This window comes from Hyaena hyaena, unplaced genomic scaffold (genome assembly GCF_003009895.1).
Source record: "Hyaena hyaena isolate Hyena2069 unplaced genomic scaffold, ASM300989v1 scaffold_23, whole genome shotgun sequence".
NCBI classification, from domain to species: Eukaryota; Metazoa; Chordata; class Mammalia; order Carnivora; family Hyaenidae; genus Hyaena; species Hyaena hyaena.
The window spans coordinates 900,226-919,968 of NW_024080655.1; the positions used below are offsets into that span (position 1 = coordinate 900,226).

Genomic DNA, 19,743 nt, shown 5'->3' on the forward strand with positions numbered 1-19,743 from the left:
CTAACTGGGGTCACATAAGTTTTGAGAGTTCCAGAAGGAAAGGTCCAGAGGGGAGAGGACTTCACAGGGCCCCGGGCTTCTGTGGGTCCACACACAGGGTCTGTGGCAGAGCAGGGACTAGAACACGGGCCTTCTGTGTCAACCAGGGGCAGAGGAGGGGCACCTTTTCCTGGCAGCTGAGAACGGGGCCTCTTTTAAGCCATCCACTCATCAACACCTACTGAGTGCCGCGTGGTGGACAGCTGCACAGCAGCCCTGATGAAGGGGGTCCAAGCCCAGAGCAGAGGCCATGGGAGGAGGGGCGGGCTCTGGTAAGTAAGTGCTGAGCTGTGGGAAGATACCTGCTCCCAGCCCTGACGTCCCACTGGATCCTGCAACACCTGTCCCAGCTGGGTGGCTGTCCCTCTGCAGACAGGCCCTTTTGAGCTCTCCCAGTGCCTTTCTTAACCTTCTCCCTTCTTGCAGGCACCCTGGAAGCAGCCCACTCAGCCAAAACCCAGTTCTGCCCCAAGGATGCCCTTCCTTTGCATCCCCTCCCCAGGGGCTCCGGGCTGACACTCTCCTGTCTGGGGGCTTGGTCTTCCTCCTTCCTTCCTAACCAGCAATGGCATTTTGAGATTCGGAGATAAGGAAGAAAAATGAGGTCACTTTAAGCTCTTTTTTTTAACTGGTGACATTGACCCATTTTATCCTTCTCTTCCCTCAGACCCCCCTCCTCCAGTGCCACTCGGTCTGGACATCTGTCCCAGCCCAAATCTCACCTTCCACTGTCCTTGCAGCCTAGGGGCTTGTCCAGTCTCTGTGTCCTGCTGCAGTCCCCTCTCCTCAAAGCAGAGAGGAGGCTGGCCTGGAGAGTGCCCTGGACCACCCCCAGTTTGGCCTCTGCCTCAGACCTCAGTTTCCCCATCTGCTAACTTGGGTTGATGATGCGCGTTCTGTGGAGCCAGAGGGTGAAGCTCTAGGGAGGTCACGGATGAGGAAGAGCCCAGGGCTCCGCGCAGCCTGAGCAGGGGCCTCCTCTGTGCGATGCCCCTAGGCCCTGCACGGCTCCCCTTCCTCGGCGCGCCCCTCCCTCTCCCTTCTCCTCCCCTCTCCCCCTTCCCGCCGCTCCCCTGCCGCTCCTCCCGGCGATCTGCTCGGTTCGCTCTTCAGCCGTCCTCTTATCCTAGCTCCTCGCTGCCCCGCGCCCGCCCCGAGGTCCCGGGGTCCCAGCGCCCCGCCGCCGCCGCCACCGCCGCCGCCGCCGCCGCCCCCGCCAGGCCCGGCCCCGCCGCAGCGCGGGCGGTCAGTGCGCAGCCCCAGCGCCCGCCCGGAGCCCGGTGCCGGATCGCGGGCTCGGAGCGAACCCGACCCGCCCGCCGCCCCCAGCCAGGTGAGGGCAGCTCAGGCGCGGGGAGCCAAGGTTTCTCCCGTATGGAAGCGGGGGCGGGCGAAGGCGCGGGGGAATCGGCTCCTTTTTTGCTGAAAGGAGGACCTGAGAGCTTTTTCATGAAAGAGCCTCAAGGGCTTTCACTCCGAAGGGATGGATGAAGGAAGGCTGGGTTGGGGGGTGGGGGTGGGGTCTGGGGTATCCCTTCCCGAGAGATTTCTTTATTTCAGGAGAAAGGATTAATTGGCTTCTGTAAAAGGGGGACTTCTATTTTTGGGAACATGAGGGGCTTTCAAGGTGGGAGGAGGTTCTGGCGGGGCTCGAGAGAGGGGTCATTGGGGAGTGGGTTTGGCGGGGAGCGGGGCTCTAAGAACCCCTTAGCTTGACATCACGGCACCTCCCCCGTCGGTTCCGGGGCTCTGGGTCGGCCCCAGCTCTGTGTGTCCCAGTTTTTTCTCTTTGAAGATGATTATTTTGAGCCTCACCTGGGCAGAGCTAGGAACAGCCATTTATTTCCTTTCCTGGAGCTATGAGGCCCACCTGACATTCCCCCCCCACCCCCCCCACCCCCCGCACCTGCGCAAGGAAGGGGATTTAAGGAAGGATGGGGACCTAGGGGCCTGGGAAGTGGGCAGTGGTGGGTGAGAAATGGGCAGAGGCTGGGTACGGGACAAGCGAGAGGACCCTCTGGCCCTCATGGGGTGCACCAGACTCTGCAGGGAGATTGCTGAGGGTAGGGTGGGCAGGTGCTCCTGGGGTAGGACCTGGGAGGGGGGAGCAGGGTCAGGAAGAGTGGAGATGTTCCCATACTCCCAGAAGGCAAAACGCTAAGTTTCTGCTTGTCTGGTTGCTTTTATTTGCTTTTTGCTTTCTTTCTCCTTCGTCCTGGATCCCAAGATTCATTTCACTTAGCTCTCCTCCTCTTTTTGCAAAAAGGGAAACTGAGGCTAAGGACAGGTCGGCTGGAAATGTGTCTAGGAGGAAACGATGATGGAGAGGAAGGCATACTGAATTCGGAGCTGAAAGACCTAGGTTCAAGGTTGCCTCAGTGGGCACGGTAACCGTGGGCCAAAATGCTTCCCCTTGTTTGGGCCTTGACTTTCCCAGCTGTAAAATGGGAGAAGGCTCCCATGCCTCGCAGGGTTGCTGTGAGACCAGATGTGTCTAAAGAACTTTGTAAAAGGGAATACTCATGAAGTGCAATCTTCACTACTGTAGATGGGTCCCCTCCCTCTTTCCTGACTTCATCAAGGGTATTGGCTAGCCCATGGGGTGCCTTTGTAGGAATTAGAAAAGGCACTTCCTCTGGAATGTTCAGCTAGGTTAGGGACTTGGGGATCTTTATTATGAATATTCGGAAGAGGCACACTCTTCCCCAGGTGCAGTAGCTCCACACCGCTGGGCAAGTAGAATGTGGGCTAGATTCCAGTGCCCACGGACCCTAAGGTGAATGGCATGGTGAAGGGTACAACCGCACCTGCCAACCCTTCTCAGCAAGCCCCGGGGTCTTAAGAGACACCAAGCTACACACACTCCCAGGGTACTTCCCATGGAAGCCCACATCCAAGGCGGTGGCCAGCTCATTTTCTTCCCTGCTTTGTCTCACTTCAGGGCCTTTGGGTATTCAAGCCCCAGAGCCTGTGCCCTACTAAGAAGCTTGGGGGGAGTTAAGCGATGCCTTCACAAGCTCCCAGGGGCAGGAGTTACTGAGCCCCTAATTCCTTATGTCAAGAACTTGATCAGAGCACTTTTCTCAAGTCTGAGAACAGAAGCATCTGCACACCTGGGTGACAGTGCCCTTCACAAACTGTGCTCACACCTGCTATCTCAGCATCCTCCCAGTAAGATTGTGAGGCAGGTCTCCTCCCCATTTACATAAAGAAAGCCATGCCCAGAGAAATTAAGGAACTCGCCTAAGATTTCACAGCATTTAAGCAGTAGAGCCAGGAACTGAGCCCAGATAGAGCTGTCAGTCCTTCACTCTACCGCTGCTGAGAAATAAAGCTCCTGGAGCTCACAATCTTGCCAAAGCCTTGCTGGAATTGTCACTCTCCCGCTCTGTTCACAGCAGCCCCTCATTCTCCCTCTGCCCTCAGTGACCAGCCGTCAAGCCCAGAAAGGGTCACTATCTCTTACTCAGATTTCATTGGGGGGGAGGAACCTATCTCAAAGCCCAACTGTTCTGGCCTCTTTACTGCAAGAAGGGCCCCTGGGGAGTCCAGAGTGCGAGCTGACCTTTGAGTGGGTCAGAGGCCAGGAAAGGGGTCAATGAGCAGCTGTGTTCTTTCCTGCCCAGATGGGGGTTGAAGCAGTGGTCACCGTGGAGGACCTCAGTACAAAGAGCTAGTGCCTGAGTGAGGGGCAGGCCAAGGCCCACAGCATAGCCACAGGCAAATGCAGCAAACCAGGCGGAAGGACACTCAGAGACCCCCTGACCTCCCTCTGTGGTGCCAAGATGGGAGGGGGTAAACCCAGCTGACCAGACTATAGGCCTCTCAGAACCTTTCTGCTTGTATCTGTGGTACAGGCACGGGAGCTTTCACTTGAGGAAGGGGTGCAGTGCTAACAAAAAAAAAAAAAAAAAAAAAAAGGAGACTCACTGGCTTAATCTAATAGTTGTTCCCGGAAGTGCGGTCCTAGAACGAGAAGCATCTGCCTTGCCGGGAACCTGTTAGAAATGCAAATTCTCAAGCCTCGTCCTAAACCTAGTGAGTGGAAATTCTGGGGGTGGGGGTCCGACAATGTGTGCTCTAACAAGCTCTTGCGGGACCCTGAGGCCGGCTGACTGATCTAGTCCAGGTGTGTAGGACCCTGAGTCCTAGGTGTGGGTCAAGGGCAGGGCTGTGACGAGAACTCGTCTCCCAGTCTCGCAACTCTGGGCACTTGGAGGCGCCGCCTGCACAGCCGTCCACCCTCCTCCCCCTTCTGCCTCCCCCTCCCAGGCACAATGCTGCTGCTCCTGCTGAGCCTGCTGGGCCCTGCCGCCTGCGGGGCCCTGGGGCCAGCTCCGGGCTCGGCTTCGACGGAGCTGCGCTCGGCCTTCTCCGCGGCACGCACCACCCCACTGGAGGGCACATCGGAGATGGCGGTGACCTTCGACAAGGTGTACGTCAACATCGGCGGCGACTTCGACGCGGCCACAGGCCAGTTCCGCTGCCGCGTGCCCGGCGCCTACTTCTTCTCCTTCACGGCTGGCAAGGCCCCGCACAAGAGCCTGTCGGTGATGCTGGTGCGCAACCGCGACGAGGTGCAGGCGCTGGCCTTCGACGAGCAGCGGCGGCCGGGCGCGCGCCGCGCCGCCAGCCAGAGCGCCATGCTGCAGCTCGACTACGGCGACACGGTGTGGCTGCGGCTGCACGGCGCCCCGCAGTACGCGCTCGGAGCCCCCGGCGCCACCTTCAGCGGCTACCTGGTGTACGCCGACGCCGACGCGCCTGCGCGCGGGCCGCCCGCGCCCCCCGAGCCGCGCTCGGCCTTCTCGGCGGCGCGCACGCGCAGCCTCGTGGGCTCGGACGCGGGCCCGGGCCCGCGGCACCGGCCGCTCGCCTTCGACACGGAGCTCGTCAACATCGGCGGCGACTTCGACGCGGCGGCCGGCGTGTTTCGCTGCCGCCTGCCGGGCGCCTACTTCTTCTCCTTCACGTTGGGCAAGCTGCCGCGCAAGACGCTGTCCGTGAAGCTGATGAAGAACCGCGACGAGGTGCAGGCCATGATTTACGACGACGGCGCGTCGCGGCGCCGCGAGATGCAGAGCCAGAGCGTGATGCTGGCGCTGCGGCGCGGCGACGCCGTCTGGCTGCTCAGCCACGACCACGACGGCTACGGCGCCTACAGCAACCACGGCAAGTACATCACCTTCTCCGGCTTCCTGGTGTACCCCGACCTCGCCCCCGCAGGCCCGCCGGGCCTCGGGCCCCCGGAGCTCTGAGCCTCGACCGGGAGAGGAGCCCAGATGCGGCCTGGGGCGTGCGTGCCGGGCCGTAGCCGGAACGACCCCGCCGGCGCGAGCATGACGGCCCGCCCAGTGTGGCTGACTCTGCCAATAAAGTGGGCCTGCGCCGGCGCCTGTCTGCCCGGGGTCCTGCGCTCTGTCTTGTCTGCGACGCTGTGGTCTCGGGCTGGCGGGGCGGGAAGGCCCTGACTACTGCAGACGGGGGTGGGGGTCGGAGGGCAGAAGGCAGGATTTGGTCAGGCCCCGGGAGGGCGAGGAGATGGGAATTTGATTGAACTGAACCCTACCCACCCGACCCCTTGGGGCTCCTCTTCAAATCCCTTTACAGTCAGTCCTTGTAACTCCTCCCCACTGACCTACGACGTCATTCTTAGGGTCTGGCTGGTTCCTTCTGGTGACAAGGGGCCACACCCTGCTATCTTTCTGGGAGGATGGGATTCAAGGGAACAGAACATTCCTTCTTCTAGCAGAGCGTGTGGAATGGGTTGATATCTAGTTACCCCAACTTCTGCCTTCCCAGGACAGGGAGGGTGATTTGCCCAGGACAAGGGTAAACAACTTACTCTGGCATGGAAGGACACAGGAGGTCAGAACAGAACGTTTAATGGGGCAGCTACACAGGATCAGGACTACAGCAGCCAGCCTCAGCTTGCCTCTGCCCTCCCAGCCTCACTCCCCACTCTGAGGTGTTCATTTGAGCCTTGTTGCGATGGACCAGAAAACATCCTCTTCCCTGTCTCCACCCGCCCCCTCCAGAAAAGGTAAGGTTCCTCCACCTGCTTTCCTCCACTCCTTCTCCAACGGGCGGAACTGAAGATGTCCAGTCTATGCTAGTCCAAACGGGGAACTTAGGGCTCAGGGACTCCACAGCATCGATGGACTTAAAAGGGGGTATCTAAATTAAGACCGGGTGCTGAGCATTCACAGGGTCCCTGTAGATTCCACAGGACTTGGAGCATCTAACTTGGCCTTCCTGGGGGCAGCTTCTTTTTCGGCATCTCTTGAACACTTCTCAACCCTGACCCAACACACACACACACACACCCCGCAAGTCTGTGCCTGCTGCCTGAGACCAGGCTCTTAGCCTGCCAGGGCTCAGGGAGGAAAATGGGGGAGAGGTAAACTGGGTTCTAGGGTCCGATCCAAGGCCAGAGACCTGAACACAGTGGAAAGAACTAGGTGCCAGATGGAAGCCACTGCCCAGGGTGGGTCTGGCATGGGGGAGGAGTTGGGGAGGGTCAGGGAACAGGGTCAAGGATCAAGGCCCAGGGCCCCAGAGAAGGGGGCTGCCCCTGGGGGCAGAAGTCCTTGCATAGGTCCCAGAGTGTTTCCTGTGCCAGCAGCGTGAAGACCTGGGCCCAGAGACCTCTTTCCTCAGCCTCACTAGCCTTATGGAGCCGGTAGACACAGGACAGGCTTGTGAGGAGCAGGTGTTCAAAGTCCCAAGGGCTAAGAGGAGGCCCTTTCCGCAGGTCCTGGAACTGCCGCAGCCGCTGCTTAGCACCCTCCAAGTCCCTGGGCACGTGGTGCTGCAGGAGGAGCCTGAGTCGGCGGCCTGGGCGTGTGGACGCCAGTTCCTCGTCCTGGATGTGCAGCTGCCCTATGACATCCAGCTCCAGCCCAGCCCAAAGCAGCTGCAAGGGGAGCCATGTAAGGGGTGGGCTGGAGCCGGGAGTGGGGAGGGCAGGGCGGGGGGAGCATAAGCAGGCAGTAGGACTCATGCTGGGTGGCCCCCCTCCCCCAGCAGGCCCAGCCTAAGACATCCCCCTTCCCAACCCTGAGCTTAGGGACCTCTGGACATTCCCACCCCCATATCCCAGGCTGGAGGAAAGACCTCAAACATCACTTCCGGGGCCTCTGGCTCCTGCAGGCCACCTCCCACGCTGGCTCTGTCCATGGGCTGCCCTGGGGCAGCAGAAAGGAGTCAGGTCCCTGCCAAGTTCCACCCTGAACACCCCAGCCTCCCAGAAGTGCCCCTTAGCTCCTTGGTAGGGATGCCAAGAAGTTCTATCTACAAAAGAGTAGGAATGCCATCCCATGTCCCCCTTCCCTTACAGACACATGCACATTGGCATTCTCCCTCCCAGGCATAAGTCTTGTGATCCCAAAATCATCATCCCAAACCCAGATACCACCTCGGCAAGTGTCCAGGACTCCTCCTTGAACTTCTACAGTTCCCTTGGCAAAGAGCTCCAGACCACTGGTCACAAGACACTTCACTTCCCACTTCCCCTCCCTATAATCATCTGGGACAGTGTGATCTAAAACAGTGCCAGTAACTCTCCCCAGAGGTCGAGGACCCCCTTTGGAAGAACCTACTCCTTCCTTGCTTCTCAGTAGTGCTCATGCGGAAGCCAGGGAGGCCAGGCAAGGCAGGTTGTCTGCTGCAGCTTCCTTCATCTCTGGTCTGCTGCCCAGCCCTTAGAATGATTGTCTCAAGCCCAGGGCAGGTCCAGAGGTCCTGCTTTGCACATCTAGGATAAGGCCAGTGCCCAGCTCTGTGCCCAGCTCAGTGCCAGGGCTGGCACTGAGGGCACTAGGACTACCTCCCTTCATTTCACTTGGACCTTTCTGGTTCTGGGGTTGGCGCCCAGACCATTACCGCCTGCTGCACAGGTCAGTCTGGTACCCACTATGCCCAGTTCCTAGGACCTGCTAGGTTCAGAAAGAACCAACTTTAATTGCTGTCAGCTGGCAGCCTTCCTTGGTTCCCATCCACCCAACCCTAAAGCCCTGGTACCTGGATAGTGCTGGGTTGTAGTTACCCCAGGGAGAAGGCAAATGGCTACTATTAGCCAGTCCAGGAACTGCATCGTCCTAGCTGTGCCCCACCACGTCCTCTGAGTCTTCCTCTCCCCAGCTGCTCTCTGCTCCTGCATCCGCTTGCCACACACCACAGCTCCAACTTTCCACTGCAGGCTGCTCAGGCGTTCCCTATTTTGCGTGTCAGCCTTCAATGCTAAACAGGGAGGGGCTGGCTCTGACTTCCCAGGACCTTTCCATCCCATGGAGATGTGGAATCTTAAGTTGTTGGCAGTAGGAGCCTGGCTCCCTGCTTGTCAAGCCCTCAGCCTGTTCCTGCCCAGATGGGCGGGATGCTTAGTTAATAGAAAAACGGTGCTTGGTAGCAAACAGCTCTAGCTTGGCCCTCCCAAGAGGTAGGAGAAAGCCCAGCACTTTAACACTACCTTACTATCTGTCCTCACCCCCAAAGCATCCTGCAGCTGAGCTCAGGCTCTAACACCCAATCGGGCCCAGCCCAGCCTCCAGGGAGCCCCTCAGCAGCCAAAAGCATCAGCTGCAGAGCTTGGTCCTGCAACTGCACTGGTCTTCCAGTGGCATGGCGGGCTGTTCGGGTGGTCCCATGCACAGGCAGGGCCGAGCACTTGCAACTCAGGTGCTTAGCCACCAGCCAAACAGACCCCAGGCTGGCTGGGGTAGGGAGTCCCGTCCCTGGAAGATAGAGCTGCCGCTTCTGTGAATCTTTTGCACCAGTCCTGGGACCTCTTTTACTTGTTTACAACATTCTCAGCTCTGGCTAGAGCCTAGGAAGATTACCTTAGCCCAAATATGATGGGCTGTTAGATTGCAAGGTTTCAGGGTTCAAGACTCAAAAATGAGTCGTGGCTCATGAAACGCTATGGATGTTTAGATGAGATGAGGGTGGGTGGGAGTCTCCCTGGTTCCACTGAGGCTGCTCCATCCATCAGCTGCCACCAGATAGTTGGCTGTGATGAGGGGTTTTCTCATGTAGTTGTTAAGGGTCCTCCAGTTTTTAGGAGATGCTAAGCCACACCCATCCTAAGCCCTATGGACCGTGAGAACTTTCCATTTCAGCTCCAGAACCCTCCCTCAGAAGTATATCCAGGCCTGCAGGTCACCATGACTCCAACTGCACTATTTAGTCCCATTAAAAAAGAGACTCCTGGTTTGGCAGTCTCTTTAAGAGGGAAAAACCCCTGCTGAATCTCCCCTTTCCCAAGTCAGGCTTCACTTCTACCCAAAAGCACACAAGAAGTGGTTAGTCTAAGGATTTTATTTACAGAGACACTTAGTATAGATAAGCCTTTTCCAGTATCCACAGGCCTTCCCTGGAGTTACTTGGTTTCAGGTTTCTTGTCTCCAGCTTCAAGCTTGAGACTCTCAGGGGGCTGGCGATAGGCAGGGAAAGCCTCCCAAGGGCTGTTCAGGTCAAACTTGCGGAACTCCTGGGCCAACTCCACTGGCTCAGCCACGACCCGCTTCACCTCATCATCATAGCGTAACTGCAGAAGAGAAAGGCAGGCTTAAGTACTGAGGAAGACCTTGTTCAGAGCTGCTAAGCTGCTAAGGAGTCTACTTCCCCAAGGCTATGGAGGACTTCGCCAGCCTCTTTACTTACCTGTCCTGACTGCTCACGTTACCAATCACATCCCATCCCAACCACAGTCTATTTTTTTTAACTTTTTAAATGTTTTATTTATTTTTAAGAGAGAGCATGAGCAGGGGAGGGTCAGAGAAAGAGGGAGACACAGAATCCGAAGACAGGCTTCAGGCTCTAAGCTGTCCGCACAGAGCCCAATGTGGGGCTCGAACCCACGAACTGTGAGATCATGACCTGAGCCGAAGTCGGATGCTCAACCGACTGAGCCACCCAGGAGCCCCTCAACCACAGTCTAAAGTGGCCTGCCATCACCTAGTCAGGCTCCCCTGCTCACCATCCCCACATCATAAGCTCTGAGCTGCTTCCACAGCACAACTGTCTTTGTTCACCCATCCACTCTTGGAAGGAAATGCTTATAAGCACTTGCCAGGGAGTAGGGAGCAAGTCAGTGTCTGAAAAAGAGTAAACCTAAATTGGCAAGCACTCAAGTTCAGATCATGTGGCTTTGGCACCATCACTATCAAGATGCAAGGCAATAAATTTGGTGTGGCTGTTCCCTTTTTCTTTCTTTCTTTTAATATTTATTCATTTGAGAGCAAGAGAGAGACACACACACACAAGGGAATGGGGAAGGGGTAGAGGGGAGGAGACACAGAATCCGAAGCGGGCTCCAGGCTCTGAGCTGTCAGCACAAAGCCGGATGTGGGGCTCGAACCCATGGACCATGATATTGTGATGTGAGCCGAAGCTGGACCCTCAACCGACTGAGCCACCCAGGCGCCCCTGGCATGGCTTTTCTTGTCTGGAGGATCAGTTGGGTAAAGACAAACAGGTAAAGAGGCAAATCAGGTAAGGGAGGCCAGACAGTGAAAATAAGAAGAGAGGGAAGGAGCCCTGACCAGAAATAGCTTGAGAAGGAAATGGGACCACGCAAAACACAAAGAAAGCTGGCACATGTGGGTACAGAAGAGGAGTGGACTACCACTATCTCAGCATTTCTAAAAAGTTACTTTGCTACAAAATGACATGTATGTTTGTATGCAATGGCCATCTTCCAGCTCATAAACAATCTTTAGCACAAGGGTGGTAAAGCAAAGCACTGTAATTCTTCATAAGGCCCTTGTAGTCACATGTTACTAGTCCTGCCTCTGACTATTCTCAAGGGCTAAATGTTTAGCGTCTTCCCGCTTAGCTGCCTTCTCAGAGTTCCAGGGCAGGGTAAAATGATCCTCCACTTTCAGACCTGTGGACAAAGTGTGTCCTCAAGTTTGCCTTTGTCATTAAAATGATCATTACAATAATGGCTAATATCAACTGAGTAATTACACTACACCACATCATTTAGCTCAATGTAAGTCTTTTAAGTAGGTTTTTACTTATTTATTATAAATAATGTATTTATATAATAATTTTTTTATTATTTATTATTACTTTTTAAATTTATTCATTTATTTTTGACACAGAGTGCACTCGAGTGAGTGAGGGGCAGAGACAGAAAGAGAGAGAATACCATGAGATGCAGGCGGGGGTAGCGAGAGACAGTGCGGAGCTTAAAGCAGGGCTTGAACTCGCCCGAAGCAGGGGCTTGAAGTCACAAACTGCAAGATCAGGACCTGAGCCCAAGTTGGATGCCTCACTGGCTGAGCCACCCAGGCGCCCCTAGCTCACTGTAAATCTTAGTAAGTACTGTTGTTCCTGTTTTACAGATGAGAAAACTGTCATAGAGAAATTGAGTAACAGTCCCCAGATTACAAAAGTGGAGCTAGGATTTGACTGAGAGCCTATGCTCTTAAATCACAATTCACAGACCATATTTCCTGCCATGCCCCGGATACCCCAGGTTCCCTGCCAGTCTTTCCCGGAGGCCAACTGCCCCAGTTCCAAGGTTCCTCCTACCTCAACATAACCAGATAGGGGAAAGTCTTTCCGGAAGGGATGTCCCTCAAAGCCATAGTCTGTCAGGATCCTTCTTAGGTCAGGATGGTTAGCAAAGAAAACTCCAAACATGTCCCAGATCTAGAAAAAAGAGACCCTCAGGCAACTGAGTCAATCGTGGCCAACACACGGGTAAGGATGCACTGCAGGCAGTTGTTTCAACTAATTCTGCAACTCTGGTCCAGAGGCAGGGTCCACTATGTCCAGAAACTCACCTCCCTCTCATACCAGTTAGCTGCCTTATACACAGGAACAATGGACTCAACAGGCGTCAGCTCATCTGTATAGGTCTTCACACGGATCCGGGAGTTGAAGCGCAGAGAGAGCAGGTTATAAACAATCTACGGAGAACAGAAGGAGCTGGAAGGCCAGACATGATAGCTTATCATGGCAGCATGCCTACCTTTACTCATGTTATTCCTAGCCACAATCCTCAGAAAGCTTAATTCCTGATCTCTTGGTCCAATCCATTAAGATTCAGCACATTCTCTCTCCCTTCAAAGAAGCCTCCCATACAGGAGAGCCTCTCCTGCATTCTCGTAACATCTAACATCCCATGTATTACATGTCATTACAGTAAGCTCTTTATGTGTCCTTCACCCTCCCTAGAGCGTGGGGGACTCCTTGAGGGCAGGTTTTGGGTGTTACTTCTCCCACGATCCCAGGGTCTGGCCAACAGTAGATGATCAGTAAATATCAACAGCTAAACGTATGGAGAACTTGCTGCACACTGGCAATCTACCTGTACGATCTCATTTCACCCTCACAGCCACTCTATAAGGTAAGGACGGTTTCTAATGTATTTTGCACATAAGAAATCTAAAGCTTAAAAAGACTAAACAAAATGCCTGAAGTCACTAAACAAAATAGCCTGTTAGTGGCAGAGCTAGAATTCAAAGTTGAGGTCTGTCTAATCTGAGGCCCCAGTTTAACTGCTGTGTTGTATTGTTTGACCCAAACGGAAACTGAAGAGGACCATGGTTCCCACTGATAGCTGTCATCCTAAAACTTGTCTGTCCTTTTCCTTTCCTTTACTCCTCAAACCTTCCCAAATCTCCTGACCTCAAACCGATTTTGCCGGGTGGGGACGTCCACTGCTGTCAAGTCAGCCAAGGATTTGAACTGTGCGTTGGTGTGATCCCTGAGGAAAGTCAGCACTGGGATGACTCCATCAGGATGGATACAGATCTCTAACTCATTGAAGCAAGATACCTGCAGGGATGGAAAGGGAAGGTAGGGCGGGGGGGGGGGGGGGGGAAAGAGCTATTGAGAGAGCAGCTAACTTTAGCAGGAGTCTCCTGGTTTAAGGCAGAGAAAGAAGTCCAAGGTGGGGTAGAGGAGACTTTGGTTTCTTTGATACCAGACTGCCTACTCTTGCATGCCCTAAGAACGTGGTTCTTTCTTGACCCATGACCAAACAATAATTGTGAATATTACCTGAACTTGTTGGACATACTTGGGCAGGATTTCAGCCACATACTCTCCAAACGCTGAGAGCTGCTTGTGGGCTACATCATTCCGTGGTCTGACAGTGGCTGGAAAGAGAAGGCATATTTAACAAAGTAATGGAGAAGGTAGCAGCCATGCCTGCATTCAGACCTCCTGGGTCTGTAAGGGGTATTGTCTCCCAGCAGGGCTCCCTGCAGAATCTTGAGGAAGGTGAGAGTGGAATTCTATTCCAGAGAATAGGAATTGATGAAAACTTAGGAAAAATGTCACCTATAGAGTCCACAAAGACTCTCCTTATTACTGCAGTTGGGGTGTTTGCCTCTTCTCAAAGCTACCCCCTGGTTCTCCCTTCCCAGTGTTTGTATTTTTGTTAAAGCAGCATGTCTCAATTCTTTTACCAGAGTGGGAACCAGAATTTCTGCTTTTCTGTATCCCCTTAGTACCTTGCTCACAGCAGGCTCTCACGCTAAGAACTTCAGGGAGAAGAGTCCTTCCAGATTATCTAGTTGAAACCCTTTTTCCCCCATCGAGGAGGTAACTGAGGGCCAGAAAGGGGAAATACCAGGTCTGTGGACTCCCAATCTGCTTATGTTGATTTGTAATATATCCTCATACACTCGTTCATGCAACCCTAAACCATGAGTACCCACACATCATAGACTCCACACATCATGGTTAAGCGTTGTCTGACTGGCAGCAGACAGGCCTGCTCTGTCACTCGCTAGTGCTGTGGCCCTGGGTAAGCTGCTTCTCTGGATTGTTTCCAAATCTGTCGTAGGAAGAGCACAGTGCTATCTACCTCATAAGACTGTCCTAATGACTGAGGAAGATCATTCGCTAAATCGCTTATCTAGGTGCTTGGCACACAACAAACAATAAATGTGCAACACTATCATAATGGCTCTGAGACCCAAACGTTATGTTTCCTACTCTCAAAGAGCTGACAGTTTAATCGGAGGGAAAAGGAATCACGGAAATGGACAAGGGTCAATCAAGGCCGTAACAGGGAGATAAAAGGGCACAGGGAGAATTCGATTCTGTTTGTAGTGAGGACCACTGCAGTCATGTCTCCACAGCAGAGATTTGCCAAGGACGCAGGGAAGGGCATCCCTTAGCAAGGGCAAATATCTGACCAAAAGAATGAAGGGCCCGGCCCACACATACGGCGCGTGTCGGCCGCGGCGCTTTCCCTCCTCACCGGCAGCAACAGCACCGAGGGTCGCCCAGCCACTGTACGGAAAAACAAAAAGCAAAGAGTGAGGCCTGATAGGCTCCCTGCGCCAAGCGCGCCTCCGCTCCCGCCCCGGGCCTCAGCCGGCTGCCCCCTGCTCACCCCTGGCCAGGGCCACGGACCCTACGAGACCACGCCAGCAACCCCTCGCCGCAGCCGCCGCCGCCACCGCCGCGGCCATGTTCCAGGATGCAGATCAGGCAGCGAAGACCAACAGGACACGGAACCCCAAGGGCACGGACCGGAAGCGGAAGCGTGCATCTGATTTTCTTCCGGGCGGACGCGGGGCTGGAAGCAGAGGTTCCGGATTCCAGGCTTCGGAATGAAAGGAGGGAAAGCAGGTGAGAAACCGAGGCAGGCAGGTGGGGAAACCGTGAGGTGAATGTGACCCTAGTTTGTTGTGGCAGAGATTGTAGAGAAGGCGAGGACCCTAAAGAACCGGAGGGGTGAGAGGAGGGGAAAGGGCAGGGGCTTGGGTTCCACATTCCACACCCCTCCCCCTCTCCCTGAGCTAAGCTTTTGACGAGGGCCGGCGGGCGTGGCCGGGAGGGGGCGTGGAGGGGATCTAGGGGAAGGGTGAGAGTAGAGTGGTTTCCCCGGCGACCGTTTCCCAGGCGACTCCAGGTGGAGCGGGGACACAGCACTTGCCGATGGGCCTACTAGTGCCCCTTGCTGGGGACGGCCGCGCTTCGTCTGGAGTTCTGGAACAGACTCGGGAAGTCATGAGGGCGGGCGGCGAAGTGCGGGGTAGAAGCTCGGAAAAGAGAAAATGTGGGGCTAACATGTCCCAGGCCAAGCCTCATATTGGAAGGCCTGAACTCCATGCACGTGGGAGAAGAGGGGCCTTGGCCACAAGGTCGCTGGGGTCTATTTTGTTGGGTTCTTGCTGCCCAGAGCCTCACTATTCTTATGCCCAATAGTCATTTGGTTAGTAAGGCTTTTTGCCATGCTTTTAATATCACAGACTTCCTCCAATCGCTTGCTTTCATGTGTTGAGCTAAATACCAAGGTTTTTATTACATCATGGAAAGGAATATTCTGGGTTGTTTGTTTGTTTGTTTGTTTTTACGGAGAAACCCAGAGTCAGACATTTTATTGATTTCATTAGGGATGGAGTGCCACTGTAGGAGAATGAACCCAACTTTGGTTGAAGGAGAGCTTCTGAGATGGCATTAGGGCCAGGACTAACGCCAATCTTGGCCCACTTTGTTCTCACTTTTATCTTCTCCCTCCCTAAGTTGAACAGTTGGATTCCTAGACTGTGGATTCCCCAATACTCAGGGGGGTATTGCTTTGCAGACAGCTGGCAGAGAGAGAAGTTGGCTGCCATGGAATCCCCAGAGGAGGCTGGAGCATCCATGGATGAAAACTACTTTGTGAACTACACTTTCAAAGATCGATCACACTCGGGCCGTGTGGCTCAGGGCATCATGAAACTGTGTCTGGAGGAAGAGCTCTTTGCTGATGTCACCATTTCGGTGGAAGGCCGGGAGTTTCAGCTCCACCGGCTGGTCCTCTCAGCTCAGAGCTGCTTTTTCCGGTCCATGTTCACTTCCAACCTGAAGGAGGCTCACAACCGGGTAATTGTACTACAGGATGTCAGTGAGTCTGTTTTCCAGCTCCTGGTTGATTATATCTACCACGGGACTGTGAAACTTCGAGCTGAAGAGCTTCAGGAAATTTATGAGGTGTCAGACATGTATCAGCTGACGTCTCTCTTTGAGGAATGTTCTCGGTTTTTGGCCCGCACGGTGCAGGTGGGGAACTGCCTTCAGGTGATGTGGCTGGCAGATAGGCACAGTGATCCTGAGCTGTACACTGCCGCCAAACACTGTGCCAAGGCCCACCTGGCCCAGCTGCAGAGCACAGAGGAATTTCTCCACCTGCCCCACCACCTGCTCACTGATATCATCTCGGGTAAGTTGAGGGAGAGGGGCACATCTTAGCTACTTGGGTGTGATGTTTAGGGGATGTTCTAGTTCAGGTGAAAGGAGCCTTTAGGCTTTCTGGTGTTCATTTACATGATTATTCCTGGTAGGAATTTAGATACCTTCTGAGAGATTGAGCTGAGATTTAGCTGCTGTCACAGGCAATACCTTCTAGGGGAAGAAACCTGGAAAATAAAAGCAGTACTTTGCAGTATACAGTTAACCCCTGAACAATGTGGGGATTAGGATTGCCAACCTCTGCACAAAATTCCACATGTAACTTTTGACTCCCCCAAAACTTTACAAATAGCTTTGTTGACCAGAAGCATTATCAATAGCAAAAACAGATAATACATATTTTATATGTAATGCACTGTGTTCTTACAGTAAGGTTAGAGAAAATTGTTATTAGGAAAATAAGGGAAAATACATTTACAATACTGTACTGTATTTATTGAATAAAACCCGCATGTAAGTGGACCCACGTAGTTCAAACCCATGTTTTTCAAGGGTCTGTATACAGGTGTTGAATCAGAACAAAAGCAGTGCTCACCCTCAAAATGTAGTGAGGAGCTGTTTGTATTTATACTCTGGTATCTTTTGTGTATAATTGTTCTCATCTGTCCCGCATTTTGCATGTACTTGTGGGACTAGTTACCTAAGTAAATTGGTAAGTCAAGGTAGTTATGTAAGAAACTGTGTTTAAAAAAGCTTATGGGGGGGGGGTGCCTGGGTGGCCCAGTCAGTTAAGCCTCAAACTCTTGGTTTTGGCTCAGGTCATGATCTTAAGGTTCATGAGTTCAGGCCCTGCATCAGGCTGTGGAGGCTCTCTCTCAAAATAAGTAAATAAACTTAAAATTATTTAAAAAAAAAAAAAAAAAGCTTATTTTTTAAAAGTTTATTGAGAGAGACAGAAATAGAGAGAATCCCAAGCAGGCTCCACACTGACAGCAGAGCCCAAGGCGGGGCTTGATCCCAGAAACTGAGATCATGACCTGAACCAAAACCAAGAGTGGAGGCTTAACCAACTAGGCTACCCAGGGGCCCTTACATAACAAACTCTTTAAGTGATGCGCCAACTCCAGATATACAATCCTGACCCTGCTGGTGAGGTATGCTCTACTCTACGTGTGAGTTCTGCAGCCTGTAGCCTGCTTCTGTGGCAAATGTGAGTGTATCAAGCCATCCATTCTTATTAAAAGAAACAGTGTAATGTAGGTTAATTTCTTACACACACACACACACACACACACACACACGGCGGTAGTCTAACAAAATGGTTTATATCTTTAAAGCCACTGGCTCTAAATTTCCCTCTTGGATTGTTGGATTGCCATTGACCATGCCTTTTCTCTGGCTCTCGCAGATGGTGTTCCATGTTCTCAGAACCCAACGGAGGCAATAGAAGCCTGGATCAATTTTAATAAAGAAGAAAGAGAGGCTTTTGCAGAGTCACTCAGAACTAGCTTGAAGGTAAGACAGATTTCACATTAGGGTTGGGACACCATAATATCCATACATTCCAGCCATCTACTGCTCTGGCTTCTGGCTTCTCTGATATCTGGCGATTATGGTAAAGAACTGGGGAGGAGGATGTGTGCATGTGCCTAGAAACCACTAGCCTCTGAGGTCCACCAGGTTCCTTTAAAGAACTACTTTCACCATTGCATTAATCCTAAGCACCGTTTTTCTAAAGCACCAGCTCAGGATGAGAGCCACAGAGTCTCTGCCCCAGCATCAAATGCCTGAAAGATGAGAGTCAGGATGGCACATAGTAACTAGAGGGAAGCAGTGGGTTAGAGCAGGGTACACATGTGTGGTCCAGAACTGTTAGGTCTGTGTCTCAGTGAGCCTTGGCCTAGAACTGATAGATGTCATCTATACCTTTAATTTTGCCACTAGGAGATCGGGGAGAATGTGCACATTTACCTGATCGGGAAAGAGTCATCTCGTACCCACTCGTTGGCTGTGTCCTTACACTGTGCAGAAGATGACTCAATCAGTGTAAGTGGCCAAAACAGCTTGTGCCACCAGATCACTGCAGCCTGCAAGCATGGTGGAGACTTATACGTGGTGGGAGGGTCCATCCCACGGCGCATGTGGAAGTGCAACAATGCCACTGTGGACTGGGAATGGTGTGCACCTTTGCCCCGGGACCGGCTCCAGCACACCCTGGTGTCTGTGCCCGGGAAAGATGCCATATATTCATTGGGTGGCAAGACCCTGCAGGATACCCTCTCCAATGCAGTTATCTATTATCGGGTAGGTGATAATGTCTGGACAGAGACAACCCAGCTAGAGGTGGCTGTGTCAGGGGCCGCTGGTGCCAACCTTAACGGGATCATCTACTTACTAGGGGGGGAGGAGAATGACCTGGACTTCTTTACCAAGCCTTCCCGACTCATCCAGTGCTTTGACACAGAGACAGACAAATGCCATGTGAAGCCCTATGTTCTGCCCTTCGCAGGCCACATGCACGCAGCTGTGCATAAGGATCTGGTGTTCATCGTGGCTGAAGGGGACTCCCTGGTGTGCTACAATCCCCTGCTAGACAGCTTTACCCGGCTTTGCCTTCCTGAGGCCTGGAGCTCTGCCCCATCCCTCTGGAAGATTGCCAGCTGTAATGGGAGCATCTATGTTTTCCGGGACCGATATAAAAAGGGAGATGCCAACACCTACAAGCTTGACCCTGCCACCTCAGCTATAACTGTCACCAGAGGCATTAAGGTGCTGCTCACTAATTTGCAGTTTGTGTTGGCCTAAGGCTGCAGGGGGGAGGAGCAGCTGACTTTTGCCCTCCCCGTTTCTAGCACCTGCCATCCAAATTCAAAGTCTCTGGGGCCCTGATCAGAGTACTATGTTATTTTTTGGTACATGTTAGAAAGGTTGGCCCCTCAGTCCCTCCTGAACCCACAGGGGAGTTCCATTTGGGGCTTTTTAGACCGCTGCTGTCGAGCTGGCTGCTTGAACTGAGGGTAGGCCAGCCTGTCCTCTGCTGTCCCCTGGTAATCCTGTGCCTCACAGAGCAAGCCTTTACTCAGATCATAGGCACAGCCTCCCCTCTTTACCTGACCTGATCAGTGTTAAGTAGAAGCACCTCTGATCCCAGGACAGAAGGAAAGGTGCCCCATCTTCCTTTTTTCTATAGCCTGCAAAGTGGGTAGTTGGTAATTTTTCCACAAAGAATTAAGTGTTAGAGTTTTCCTTCAGGCTTTGGTTGGGAGAATGCTCTAAGCTGAAGGCGTCCTTCACCAGCAAGAGTCAACTCTAGAATTCAGGACTTGTGTCTATTGTGTTCTCATCTCTCTGTCAGGAAACCTACAATATGGTTTTATTTTTGGCTTAGTCCAAGGGGTAAGCCAGAAAGAAGTAGAAAGGATTATTTCTGATTAATAGCAGAAACTTTTTTCAAACTTAAATATATAAGGTCTCTACTCTTTTAAAAGCTCTTAAGATAAGCTAAGACCTAGGAACTGTTGATACAAATAAAAGTTTTTGAAGGGATATGTGTGTCTG

At 53.1% G+C, this 19,743-nt stretch overlaps 4 protein-coding genes across 4 annotated transcripts; 2 read left to right on the forward strand and 2 right to left on the reverse strand.

Annotated features, from left to right (window-relative positions):
- Positions 1-1,301: 1,301 nt before the first annotated feature.
- C1QTNF4 (C1q and TNF related 4) lies at positions 1,302-5,440 on the forward strand. Its single transcript, XM_039226814.1, has 2 exons — positions 1,302-1,372; positions 4,312-5,440. The coding sequence occupies exon 2, from the start codon at positions 4,317-4,319 to the stop codon at positions 5,295-5,297; it is 981 nt and encodes a 326-aa protein (XP_039082745.1). The 5' UTR covers positions 1,302-1,372; positions 4,312-4,316; the 3' UTR covers positions 5,298-5,440.
- Positions 5,441-6,559: 1,119 nt separating this feature from the next.
- Positions 6,560-8,134, reverse strand: FAM180B (family with sequence similarity 180 member B). The gene is made up of 3 exons (XM_039226711.1): positions 8,062-8,134; positions 7,156-7,226; positions 6,560-6,955 (listed from the first exon to the last, which is right to left on the reverse strand). Exons 1-3 carry the CDS (start codon positions 8,132-8,134, stop codon positions 6,560-6,562), a joined length of 540 nt encoding a protein of 179 aa, XP_039082642.1.
- A 1,205-nt stretch (positions 8,135-9,339) lies between these two features.
- NDUFS3 (NADH:ubiquinone oxidoreductase core subunit S3) lies at positions 9,340-14,536 on the reverse strand. Its single transcript, XM_039226715.1, has 7 exons — positions 14,402-14,536; positions 14,233-14,298; positions 13,057-13,154; positions 12,682-12,831; positions 11,835-11,960; positions 11,581-11,700; positions 9,340-9,586 (listed from the first exon to the last, which is right to left on the reverse strand). Exons 1-7 carry the CDS (start codon positions 14,478-14,480, stop codon positions 9,419-9,421), a joined length of 807 nt encoding a protein of 268 aa, XP_039082646.1. The 5' UTR covers positions 14,481-14,536; the 3' UTR covers positions 9,340-9,418.
- A 26-nt stretch (positions 14,537-14,562) lies between these two features.
- KBTBD4 (kelch repeat and BTB domain containing 4) lies at positions 14,563-19,731 on the forward strand. Its single transcript, XM_039226712.1, has 4 exons — positions 14,563-14,640; positions 15,599-16,216; positions 17,594-17,700; positions 18,130-19,731. The coding sequence occupies exons 1-4, from the start codon at positions 14,622-14,624 to the stop codon at positions 18,988-18,990; spliced, it is 1,605 nt and encodes a 534-aa protein (XP_039082643.1). The 5' UTR covers positions 14,563-14,621; the 3' UTR covers positions 18,991-19,731.
- Positions 19,732-19,743: the final 12 nt, after the last annotated feature.